Source organism: Bidens hawaiensis, unplaced genomic scaffold (assembly GCF_021521415.1).
Source record: "Bidens hawaiensis isolate Kalapana, Puna unplaced genomic scaffold, B.hawaiensis_p1.1 tig00032755_1, whole genome shotgun sequence".
Classification (NCBI taxonomy): domain Eukaryota; kingdom Viridiplantae; phylum Streptophyta; class Magnoliopsida; order Asterales; family Asteraceae; genus Bidens; species Bidens hawaiensis.
This window is the reverse complement of record NW_027495587.1, coordinates 186,421-199,434: the sequence shown is the minus strand read 5'-3', so window position 1 is coordinate 199,434 and position 13,014 is coordinate 186,421. Positions and strand designations below refer to the sequence as shown.

Below are 13,014 nucleotides of genomic sequence, written 5' to 3'. Positions count from 1 at the left end.
CTTCTTATATTTTACTGTGGTAAATTTTGTATAATTTATCCTTAAGTTTTACTTAGTGAATAAAATCTGTTTTTACATGTCATAATCTGTCTCGTGAACTGAATGATCATAAGTTGAGTTGTATGATGAATATTTGGTTTATTTGCCATGATATGATGTGTGAATACATGTTAAGACTTTTTGGTACAGTTGACATTACTTATTATCACCGAAGAGTCATCGTGTCAAGTTTGTGTTTGTGTGTGAGCCCATACTTGGGTTTTAGAGTCATGTGTTGTTAAACACATTCTCATAACTTAAACACTTGTACTAGGTAACGATTAGTGAGTCAAGTGCATCCTTTTGGTTTTGAGAAAAGTCTATTACACGCGACACCAGGTGAGTTCATGCATTTTCCCTACTTGTTTTCTGGATTGAAAACACAAAACTATTTTTGTATACCTGTTTTCTGGAATGATAACACAAAACACTTCTCATAGTTTTCCGGATTGAAAACACAACTATTTTCGTATACTTGTTTTCTGGATTGAAAACACAAAACATTTTCCTATACTTGTTTTCTGGATTGAAAACACGAACATACTTACAACTGGTTTTCCGGAGGAAAACGAAGCAAGTTATTTTGGATTTATCTAATTTCTTATATATCACAAGTGTATACTAGATGCCCTCATATCACTTAAAGTCCTTACATACCTTGAACCGTTAGGATGGGATCGCGGGGAAATTTAAGTAGTACTACTGCGTTTGACATACCCCACCTGCTAAAACTCGACTGGAGGTCGGACGGGTGTAAATTGTCCTAACATACTTGCGCCAGTGTTTTGTGATATACCTGGTAAGAAGGCATACAGACAGTCAGCTTCGGTTCAAACGTCTAAGAGCTTGTAAATGGGTTAGCTACCCTGGTATATTTGAAAAGTGCTAAATCTACTTATACGTACACTACTTATGCTAAGTGTACTATTTATACTGTATATACTACATTTTACTACAACTCATGAACTCACCAACCTCGTGTTGACCCTTGAGTATTTATACTTGCCCAGGTTACTAGATGTGCTAAGGAGCGAGTTGCATTGCTTATGTTTGGAGTCACACTTGTTGCATGAACTCTTATTTTACATTGTTTGCATTTGATGGTTGTGCATGTTTGAGCACATGGGTTATTGTTTTACTTTAACGCTTCCGCAAATCTTTTGAACTCTTTGGTTTGTTTTTGTTTTATCGATTAGTTGGATTAAACTCAAATGGTTTTTTTATATAGCTTAAATGATTGTTTGGTGATGTGTGTCTAACGATGCTCTCACAACTAAGCTTTAAATTTATTAAACGAAATTCCTAAAGAAGCCACACAAAACCAGTACGTGTACCGATCACTAATAGTATAGCACTAAGGAAGTCCGAGTGTCGAACACAAGGACACGTGAACACGTATCTAATACTTAACCCTAAATAAGACTCACCTAAGAATAATATATTTTAAATGATTTTTAATTATTAACTACTTAACCTAATTTAAATTAACTTAAAAGACTTAATTTAACTTAACTAAACTCTTAACAAAACTTGGAAACTTAACTGCAATCAGAGAAAACGTCTACCTATGTAAGAATCATATTGAAGGTATAATAAGATAATGGATTGAGGATTCTCACGACACCGATTCCTAAGGATGACACAACTAAGGTTCACTCAAGAAAGCTAGATCACCTCTCAGTCTCACTAACAAACTCTAACTTACACTTAGTTGATTTTAAGAACAAACCGGAAACGAATTGTTAAAGTGCTCTAATGTCGACTCTCCTCTCGGTCTCACCGACACACTACCCTAATGGAGACGAATACTACGCAACCAAGGATAGAGGAACAATTTAGTTTAACTTAAACTAGATCAACTAATCGCTCAAAACCCAAATCCGACAAGAACCAAACCCGCTCTCGCGCGATCTTAATCCTAACAAGTAAAAGCTAAGAGACGACCTTACTTCCTATCACCTCTCGGTCTCTAAGAAGGTGTTCACCCGCTGATTATATTCAATTAAAACACTCACTTCAACCCTACGGTTGATCACCCCGCAAACAAACCCTAAACACCAAGTAAAGAGTTCTAACAAGCAACAATCAATCAAAACGTATTCAATTAATCAAAGCAAGAGGTATATGAGTGTAATTAATAAATTCACAGCCACTAAACACAATCTAATTCAATATTAAACCAAAATTTTCATTAACAATTCAAGCCATGATAATCAACAATCCATATTACTCATTAAAACCTAACAATATTCATCTAACCTAGGTAGAACTAACAAGTTTAGCCGAACATGATATTTGGACAGCAGCTATACATCAAAGTAAACATCATATAACTCAACATAAACATAATTAAAATCATTCAAGAATCAATCTCAATCAAGCACAAGTCAATCTTCAAGTTACTTGCAAAACAATTCAAGTTAAAGTTAAAAATTAACTAGTTATGAATCTTGAACAAGAACATAAAGTTTATGGATGAATACTTAAGATATATGGCTGAGTTTCTTGATGAATATGGTCCCTAGCTGCTGTACCAAGTTGTCCTAAGCCTCCTTCTTCTTCACTTGGTCACACAAGATGTAAAAACAACTTTCTTTGAAACCCTAGATGCTGCCAAACGGAAGTTTTATGGCTGGTTGATGCTGATTTCGGGATTTAGGGGCTGTTAGGGTTCTTTTTTCTTTTGTTTAATTAATATATTATGCATGTAAGGCTTCTAACTTGTGGGCTTGGGTCGGGCGTTGAGTTGTAGTCTTCAAAGTTGCTCAAATAAGCCCCTAGAGTCTTCAAACTTGCCACTTTTATTCATTAAAACTCATAACCTACAAGTAAACATCCATCTTTGTAAAATTAAGCAAAAATAAGCTAAACCTCTTAATAATTAAACTAAAAATCAATTAAATCATGATAAAACGATAAGGAAAGTAAGTGTGTTTTACAACACATCATTTGGTATAACGAATGAGCTGGATCCTGATATGTCACGCGCCTCACGGTAAAACTCCGTTAGTCGAAATTTGAGGGTGTGACAGATCGAATTTCCATGGAAGTCGTTTGAGTTTTCCAATCCTTAACGGCTTCAGTTTTAGCGGGATCAACATGAATACCTTTGCCGTTTACGATATGTCCTAAGAATTGAACTTCCTTGAGCCAAAATTCACATTTGGAGAATTTGGCGTAGAGTCGTTCGTTTCTAAGGAGTTCGAGAATGGAACGCAAATGATGTTCATGTTCGGCTTTGGATTTAGAGAAGATAAGTATGTCATCAATAAAGACGATAACGAATTTATCAAGGAATGGTTTGCAAACGCGGTTCATGAGGTCCATAAATACAACGGGTGCATTTGTTAACCCGAAGGGCATAACCAAAAATTCGAAATGTCCATATCGAGTAGGGAAAGCGGTTTTAGGAATGTCTTCTTCGCGAACACGCAATTGATGATAACCCGATCGAAGATCAATTTTGGATAAACAAGTTGCGCCTTGAAGTTGGTCGAATAGGTCGTCGATACGTGGCAAGGGATATCGATTTTTGATTGTGAGTTTGTTAAGCTCTCGGTAATCGATGCACATACGAAACGAACCATCCTTCTTTTTCATGAAGAGAATGGGAGCGCCCCAAGGAAAAGAGCTAGGATGAATGAAACCTTTATCGGAAAGTTCTTCGAGTTGGTTAGACAATTCTTGCATTTCCTAAGGGGCTAAACGATAAGGAGCCTTGGCCTAGGGATAGAAATGGGTCGGGTCTGGGACGGGTCTAGGTATTCCCAGACCCGAACCCGATTATAAAAACCCGTCCCAGACCCGTCGGGTTTTTATCGGGTAATTACCCATCGGGTATCGGGTAAACCCGCGGGTTTCAAGCATACCCGTCGGGCACACCCAAATTAAACCCGTCGGGTTTCTATCGGGTTTTGACAATATATATATATATATATATATATATATATATATATATATATATATTAAACTTTTCAAATGTTACGATGACCAGTTATCGGAACTAACAAAAGTAAACATATATATATATATTAATTTTTAATATTATTATATACTAAACATATATATAAATTATGCCGGGTATATCGGGTATATAATCGGGTAAATGGGTCAATTTTATCGGGTAATCGGGTAGGGTAACTGGGTATTTTATTAATCCCAAACCCGTCCCAGACCCGCGAAAAATTTCGAAACTAATCCCAAACCCGTCCCAAACCCTAATGGGACGGGTAATCTCCGTCCCAATTATGTCGGGTTTCGGGTATTCCCATCGGATCCGGGTTTAATTGCCATCCCTACCTTGGCCCCGGGCACAAGATCGATTCGGAATTCAATCGGACGAACGGGTAGAAGACCGGTGACATCATCGGGAAAGACGTCGGGGAAATCACGAACAATGGAAATATCTTGGATTTTCCTTTCCTTTTTGTCTTTTGTCACCGAGAGAGCTAGAAACGGAACGTACTTTTGGCGTAAGTACTTTTGCGATTGGGAGCACGACATGAGATTAAGTCTTCTAGAAGTAGCGTTTCCAAAGACTTTAAGAATTTTACCATTGACTAGAGGGATGCGAATGAATTTATCGAAACAAACGACTTCGGCACGGTGCAAAGATAACCAATCCATGCCTACTATGACATCGAAACTTCTCATTTGCATCAGGATGAGATCGATGGAGAATTTATGATTAGCAAGGATGAGAGTACAATTGCGGACGACGAAATTGATGGTAACGGGATTGCCATTGGCGACTTCAACAGAAAACGGTCGGGAAAGCTTAGTTCGGGGCATAGCAAGTTTCGATTCAATTCCAAAGATATAAAACTTCTATCGGCACCAGTATTAAATAAAATAGAAGCCAAATGATGGTTCACCAAAAACATACCGTTCACGACATCGTGTTAAACAGAAGGTCGGCATGCTGTGTTAAAAAGATAGGCAGATCGACATGTTGTATTAAACATGTTAGTAGGTCATCATGTTTAACTTAACAAGTCATCGAGTAAACCTATTTAATTAAATGGGCTAAAAATGTCTATCTTAGTATTCCAAGCCTTAATCATCACCCCAACACAAATTTTTAATGTGAAGCTTGAATGAAAGCCTTTTAGTCTCCTCAATGCTTACGTGTTGACATTAATTTGCTTTTTTTACATTACTCTTTTCACCCTCCACTATAATACATAATACATAGCCTTAGAGCACCCACAGCTGGGCCGGGGGGAGGGGGGGGGGCGTTTGCGTGATGTGGATTTGGGCGGGCTGTTCATGCCCGTGTGGCCTAATGTGAGGCACAAGCCCAAGAAGATTGTTGGGAGACTCAAACGATGCAGCAGACTAGGTGGTCGGTCCCACGCTTAACGTATATAGCGTACAATGTATTTTTGTGCCATAATTAAGCATGAAGTAAATAATTAAAGCTTTAAAGTTAGCTAATTACCCATGAAGTAAATAAATTATGTACATGATTACGCAACCTATAATTAAAACTCTTTACGCTTTTGTACATTAAATGTCCTTTGTACAATAACTTTCCCGCATGTGCATATAATACCTTAGAAATTTAAGTTCAAATCTAATCATGTGAAAAACTAACTAGTCAGTTACAAAACTAACACTAGGATTAAGCTTTGTCCAAATAAAGCATGTCTTCCAATTAGAAGTTGAAGTTTTATATTGTACTGACCGGTGGTTGTTGAATGTTGACCCATCCAGTCAAATATAAAGTTACACTTCCTTTCATTTTGGTCATCTAATAAGGATTGTTCAAACGGGTGCTGACCCATCAAGTCAATATAAAGATTCACTTTCTCTTATCTTGATCATTCTAATTAAGACACCGCTCAAAGCTCATTTGAAATCTGTCTATAAGTGAGTTAAGATAAGCCACTTGTTTGGCTTCTTTAAATTTAAGTTAAAAGTACAGTATTTTTAGTTTTCAATTTCGATTATTTTTAAAAAAAATAAGTTAAAAACGATAACTAAACTAAATTATCATGATGCTAAGACATTAGGCTCTTAATATATTTGTTCAAAACTAACTTGGTGGCATTTTCATCTATGTCATCTTATGTTTAAATAGGGAGCCCAACATTAGGGAAAACGCAATAAAAACCTGAAAAAAGTTACTATTTTGTTTTTGATTCAATTCTGAAAGGAAAGATAAAGATGTCGAAAACCTTAAATATACCAAATACACCAACGGTATTCACTCTTCCGTTCCAAAACACAAAACCAACAAAAACATTTGACTCACAAATCAACACTAGATTTCCACAGCATATGTTCTTCACTTGGGCCCACCAAATTTGCTCATCATTTTTGCAATGAGTGGAGCAACCTTCGGGTTCGCTTGGTGTTTCGCCAGATTCGCAGGGTTCTTCATAACTGAATAAAAAAACACAAATAACAAATCATCACTTTCCCACCAATCAGAACTACACAAAACCTCAATATCACATGTAGTTGGAATAAAATAAGAACATACCATCTTGCAGAGCAGCCATTACTTCAGGATCTTTAAATGCTGCCATTAATTCAGGATCCTGTTGAAAAGAAAAAAAGAAAACATCAAAATGAATGACTTGAGAATAACCTCATGAATAATTAGAAGGAAACAAATATGCACATGCACAGGTATATGCATGTATGCATCTACGTATTTATGTCTATGCATGTGTGTGTATGTACGTATCTACTTATGTATATATATGTATGATGCATATGTACGTGTCATAGACACATCCATATATACAAGCCATACTCACATTTAAGATTTTGCTGTAGTCAATGCCACCTGGCATACCCCCTCCAGCACCAGCACCAGCACCAGGGAACCCACCAGGCATACCACCTGCACCCGCACCAGGGAACCCGCCAGGCATACCACCTCCAGCACCAGCACCAGGAAACCCGCCAGGCATGCCACCTGGGAACCCACCAGGCATACCGCCTGTGAACCCACCAGGCATGCCACCAGGGAACCCACCTGGGAAACCGCCAGGCATGCCACCAGGGAAGCCACCTGGCATACCTCCAGATCTTTCACTTGAAGATGCTTTTTCTTCCTTTTTAGCCTTCTCATATGCAGCCTATATGCATAACATGACAAATTATCATATTGTATTAACAAAACAAGTAACAGAGGCATATAAAAAGATTTTTGAAAAAGGAAACAAAATAAAACTTGCCTTCGCTTCAGCTTTGCGATGTTGCCTCTCGCGTTCTGCTTTCCTGTCCTCTCGCTCTTTCCTCAGCTTATCATACTTCCTACGATGATCGACTATTTTGTGTGCATTTGGTTCAACCTATGCGAGTATGCGACATAAATCAGTTAAGATGATTGAACAAAAAAATTCACTTGTATATAAAATTTGTAGATCAAGACCGACTTCAATGTTTTCTAAAACATCATTTCTATACACAAGTACAAGGGAAAAAAAAAAGAAGCGAGCATTCTAATGTTTTACAATCCAGTATTTGATTTTGATGACATGAAGATCCTTTGCAGCTAGTATTGGACAGAATGTAAAAAAAACCCTTCCCAGTGCATCTTTATTTTCTTTGATTTTGTAAACAGTGTTTGATTAGTTGATTGAATTAAAAAGTCTTAACAGGTCAAGAATGGTTTGCATTAGGTATGAAGGTTATGAACAAATAACAATTAATTTATCTATTAAAAAATAAATTATCAAAAGCGCACAGGCATACACATACTTTTTGTGTGTATGCATATTTATTGTATGTCTCTATTTTTTTAGATGTAAAAGATAAACTAATTGCTAGTTTATTCATAGCCTATATATGGAATGCAAAACAATCTCAGCTTGGAATATTCAATCAAGCCCTACCTACAAAATAAAAGAATATTAAAGATGCATGGTGATGGGATTTTTACCTTTTTATTATATTTGTGTGTGCTATTGATAATCTTAAAAAGTATTAAACAAAATCAAACGCTGCTACCATGTATCCAAATAAAAACAGCTAGTATTGACCAAATGTGCATCTACATACCTTCTTAAGGATGGAACTTATTTCTTCATCAAAATCAATATTTGATGCTACATGAAGATCCTTTGCAGCCTCTTCCCATTGACCAAGCATTGACCGTGCAATTCCACGTGATTTATAGCCTTTAGCAGAATCTGGATTTATCTGGAAATATTTGTTGGAAATGATGTCGGTTAGTTATTAGTTATCAAAGTAGCTGATAAACCAACAATACACAGATCACTCATTACACAAGTTCATCTCATTTGCATGTGATACATCTACGCTGATGAAATTATGTATCACATGCAAATGAGATGAACTTGTGTAATGAGTGATCTGTGTATTGTTGGTTTTAACAAATATATTAATTCATCAACATGCTCGTAAGCTACCTGATTTCGAGTCAAGCCAAGCTTAAACGAGATTGAGCTAAATAGCTATGTTTAATGAACGAACCCAAGCGTCACTTATCACGCTTGAGCTGGCTCGCAAGCCTAAACAAGCCTGTTATTTATAAAACCTTTATGTAATATATTAGAGAGATAATTTTACAACTATTGTCATGTATAAAATTATGATAAAAAATAACGGAATAAAATATATAGTAGTTATATCAAAACTGTTACGAAAAAATATAAAAAAAAATTAAATATAAATAACAAACAAGCAGAGCTCGAGCTTTAGATATATAGCTCAAAACGAGCCGAGCTCGGGCTCAAGCTCTCTCAAGTTAAACAAACTGAGCTTGAGCCTAGACGACCCCAGGATCCGCTTGGCTCATTTACACCCCGAATAAAAACAGTGATGGTCAAAATGTAGAAAGGATCATGTTTGACATGTGAGTATTTATAAAAATGGATACAACCTTTAGAGCAGCATCAGCATCCCGAATGGCAGCATTTGGTTTCTTCATTTTGATATATACAGAAGCTATATAGTAATCAAATAAATCAAACAAAAGAACAAATTGAACTTTCATGTCTTGATATCACAATAAAAATGTAACCTTTTGTCAAAAAATTTGTTCGTGTTTACCTCTGGTTGCATACATTATAGCAGAAGTCGGGTTGAGCAATATCGCCTCAGTGAGATGCTCAATTGCTTCCTCAAGTTTACCTGTTCACCACAACAAGTGAGTTGCTCATTAATACAAAAATATGATAAATTTCCAATCAAAATTATAACTAACTGACAAAATAATAAGAAAAAAAGGTAAATTACCATCAGAAATTGCTTCCATGGCTTTTGCTTTTGCCTCTTGAGAAGCATCACGGTTTTCTTCAGAGACTTCCACTGAAGAATCTCCCATCTACAATATAAACAACAATTATATAAGAAACAAAAAACGATGCAATCAGAATAAATAAAACCACTATGAAAAAAGACTAACCTTTAGTGGAGGATCATTATCAGGTTCAACAGTTTCACCTTCAAATTCAATGTCAGATTCTACTATCTCATCCTCTTCTTCTTCTTCTTGAGGATGTTCAGTTTCTTCATCACTCTCTTCAACAACGTATGGCTTCTGCAAGGTCATATTAGTCATTTATTCAAAGATGATATTAACTGAAAATTTGGAATTTGAATGGAATCCTATAAAAACTGAAGGTGTTTTGACAGGTAAATTTTTTTAATAAAACTGGAATGTATAAACCATAATGACAAAAAATACCCCTTCAACTGAAACACCCCCATAAAAATCTGCAATCAACGTCAAACCCTAACATCGTTCTTTTTTGTCCCTAACTTCTTCTACGTCCCTACTTTTTTTTAATACCGTTTTCTGGGATAAAATTTATAGAACAAAATATGAAACTTAATCACACTTCCGATTCTTTTTTCTTGATATTTTATTTCAATATCTAAAACTCATCAATTAATGTTGTTTTTTGTTTTGATAAAGAGAAATCACTCGTTTTTAGTCTTCCATTTCAATGTCTGGAACCGATATAATTAAATAGACCAAAAAAACTGAATTTGATAAAAAAAACATAAAACAAAATATATAGTCACCTAAGAATTCATTTGATAAACAAAATGCATTCTAACTGTGATAGGAAATGATTAGATACGATCATGAATTTATAGAAATCGGGTAAAGTAGTATATGGAAAAAACATGAGCAAATCTAGAAATAGAAACCGTGAATTAATTGAAATAAGAACGAAGTTTGGAATAGCAATAGACAAAAGTAAATAACCGAAAGAAATGGCAAGGAGTTTGAGTTTCTAGTATTTTACAAACATTCCAATGTTAAGATTTCCATCCCTTACGTGAAGGATTCTTGAAATCCAATGAATAAGAGAATTAAATCCAAATGAAATTCAACCCATGCAAACCAAACACTTTTTCATGAAAATTAGTTCCAACTCCTATCAATTCCGTGAACAAAACGCACCCTTAAAAAGATAATAATTAGTTTTGATTTTAGGTTTGTCATCTTGAATTTAGTTCCTCCTCTTTCGATTCATTGCATTCACATTTCATTTACTAATAAAAAGACTCGCATTAGCCCATGCAAAGTTTCATGTTATAACTGTGTTTCCTCAACCAAAAACAACTTAAAAGCTTATCAAATCACTCAACCCATATATATAGTTCATCAGTCCCTTATTCTTGCCCTTATCAACAATCATAGTTGATAATCGCAAAGATAGCGCCTGCTATACTGTACAATACAGCAACACCTAGGGTTTTTATTAGAAAAATATCAAAAACTGATTTTTTAGGCATTTTTATCATCATTGCACACTAGACATAATTCCACCCTAAAAACTTGATTTCATGAATAAAAACCCTAATTATTATTTTTTTTTTTAATTTCTACATAACCCTAATTTGAGAACGATAACTGATATATGAACATTCTACATAACTTAACCACAAGTACAATAATTTGATACTAATTTCATCAAACAATCAATCAACAAATGAATAAATTATCAAATAATCAATCAACTTACGGATTCAGTCTTGTAAGCAGACGCCGGAAGCTTAGCACCGAGGCTGAAACCAAAATCAAAGCATATAAGCAAGCAATTAAAATTAGAATTAGAAACCCTAATATAATAAATTTACCTTTCGAGATAATCTCGGAAGAAGGAGAGTGAAGGATCACTGAGGATTGAAGGATCGGACTCGATACGACTGATGAAGACCTTTAATTGCTCTACTTTAGCCGCGTCCATTGATTCAACGGTGGTGGTGGTGGTGGTGGTGGTAGAGTTTTAGGGTTTAACAGTGGGCGGTGAAGTGAAGTTGAGGTTATTATTATTATTATGGAAAATATTCGAGATCAGAAAGAAAGATGATGATTTGTAGAGTATTACTTCTAGTAGCTTCTGATTGATATATGTGTTGTTACATAAAGTGTCCCTTGAGTATGTCACAATTTTTATTATTCTCATTTTAAATTATTAAAAACTAGTAAGGTTTCCGCGCATTGCAATGGAAACGCTGGTAAACATAATCCCAAGTATCACGACGGAAACATTAATAAAAGATAAAGTTAATAAAATTTGTCCTTACAAAAATTTAAGTTTCCTTGGTGATAACAAAAAAAGTGATATTTATCTATATGTTATGGTCGAACATTGAAGGAGGTTGTTGTATCGAGGAATACGTAGATATATTAACGTGATAACGGTGTATTCGAAGTTTAGAACAACACTATGTTGTGAAAAAAAATAAGTATTTATATTTGGCGTGGATTGGTTTTGAACGAATCTTATACTAAAACATTGGTAAATTACGAATTTCATAATGTTATATTTGGCATTTATAAAAACATTATATTTCAAAATTTGTAAGTGAAAAACAAAATATGTAAAAGATATTTATAGAGATAAAACAATATTGAATTATATAAAACTTCGTTATAACAAAATATTGAATGAAACTAAGAATTGTGTGGCTCAAATTTAAGTAGCCTGTAAACAAACCGAATGAACATGAACAAGACATTGTTCATGTTCATTTATTAAGGAAATAATGTGTTCACGAACACTTACTAAATGAGATTTTATATTTGTGTTCGTTCATTAAGGAAATGAATGTGTTCACAAATGGTTCACGAACAAAATAAAATTTACAGAGCTTAGATGTAAGGCCCCGTTACCGGTGCCCTACTTTGGACGTCGGATTTACCCATAAACACAGTTCTGAATATCATAGTTAATTAAAACTTTCGCGGAATAATAATAATAGTCAACCATTCATTACAAATATTCATAACTTGTCTTTTTAAAACATAAATAAAACATAGTATCGAAACGTCATGACAAATCTTCAGATGCCAGCCTCTTCAATCTTGCCATATGTCCGCTCAAACCAGCTGTCTCAATCTATTACCTGCGTGCATACTAAAAGTCAGTTGTGCTGAGTGAGTTCTAGTTAATCAGACGACAAACTATACATCCACATACTTATGTATGCACCCAAAGGTACATACCTTCATATTTACTTACATACTTACATACATACGTACTTTCATTCTTTCTTTCATACTTACATACATACTTTAATTCATACATATACGTTTTAAAAGGCATTCCGCCCTATAACCTTCGCCGATATTATTAGGTCGATTCTCTACATTCGCCGATAGTATTAGGGTCGGTTCCCTACATTCGCCGATACTATTAGGGTCGGTTCCCTACATTCACCGATACTATTAGGGTCGGTTCCCTTCGTTCCCCGATATTATTAGGGTCGGGATCAGTTTTCTCTTCTATTTTTCGGCTAGAGAGGATTAGAGAGAGAGAGCTTAAGTGTGTGTGTTTTGAATGGTGTATGGAATATGTGTAAATGAGGAATTAAGTGGTGTTTATGGTTTATATATTTATGGATCGCCCATGGTCTTTCATCCTTTCCTCTAACCCAAGTCCATAACCCAATTCCATTTAACCCAACACTAGCCCGACTCATAATAATTCATACTTTCGTTTATTAACCGAAACTAGAAAAACGGGATGTTACATT

General features: G+C 35.2%; 1 protein-coding gene across 2 annotated transcripts; it reads right to left on the bottom strand.

The window, feature by feature from the left end:
• Nucleotides 1-6,219: 6,219 nt before the first annotated feature.
• Nucleotides 6,220-11,352, bottom strand: LOC143583995 (FAM10 family protein At4g22670-like). 2 transcript variants are annotated; one of them, XM_077066155.1, is made up of 12 exons: nucleotides 11,113-11,352; nucleotides 10,998-11,040; nucleotides 9,425-9,559; nucleotides 9,256-9,343; nucleotides 9,070-9,150; nucleotides 8,900-8,964; nucleotides 8,056-8,196; nucleotides 7,230-7,346; nucleotides 6,926-7,130; nucleotides 6,807-6,892; nucleotides 6,527-6,584; nucleotides 6,220-6,426 (listed from the first exon to the last, which is right to left on the bottom strand). In XM_077066155.1, the coding sequence occupies exons 1-12, from the start codon at nucleotides 11,220-11,222 to the stop codon at nucleotides 6,329-6,331; spliced, it is 1,227 nt and encodes a 408-aa protein (XP_076922270.1). In that variant the 5' UTR covers nucleotides 11,223-11,352; the 3' UTR covers nucleotides 6,220-6,328. The 2 variants fall into 2 exon arrangements, with proteins under 2 accessions (XP_076922270.1, XP_076922269.1); XM_077066154.1 differs by having other exon boundaries at nucleotides 6,807-7,130; nucleotides 11,113-11,344.
• Between the last annotated feature and the right edge of the window lie 1,662 nt (nucleotides 11,353-13,014).

What these genes read in the sequence shown, in the direction of transcription:
- LOC143583995 (XM_077066154.1), bottom strand. Translation starts at nt 11,222, where the DNA reads ATGGACGCGGCTAAAGTAGAGCAATTAAAGGTCTTCATCAGTCGTATC. An exon ending in ACTACAGCAAAATCTTAAAT is followed by an intron (nt 6,585 to 6,806) that starts GTGAGTATGGCT and finishes TCTTTTCAACAG; the next exon opens with GATCCTGAATTAATGGCAGC. An exon ending in AATGGCTGCTCTGCAAGATG is followed by an intron (nt 6,427 to 6,526) that starts GTATGTTCTTAT and finishes TTTTTTATTCAG; the next exon opens with TTATGAAGAACCCTGCGAAT.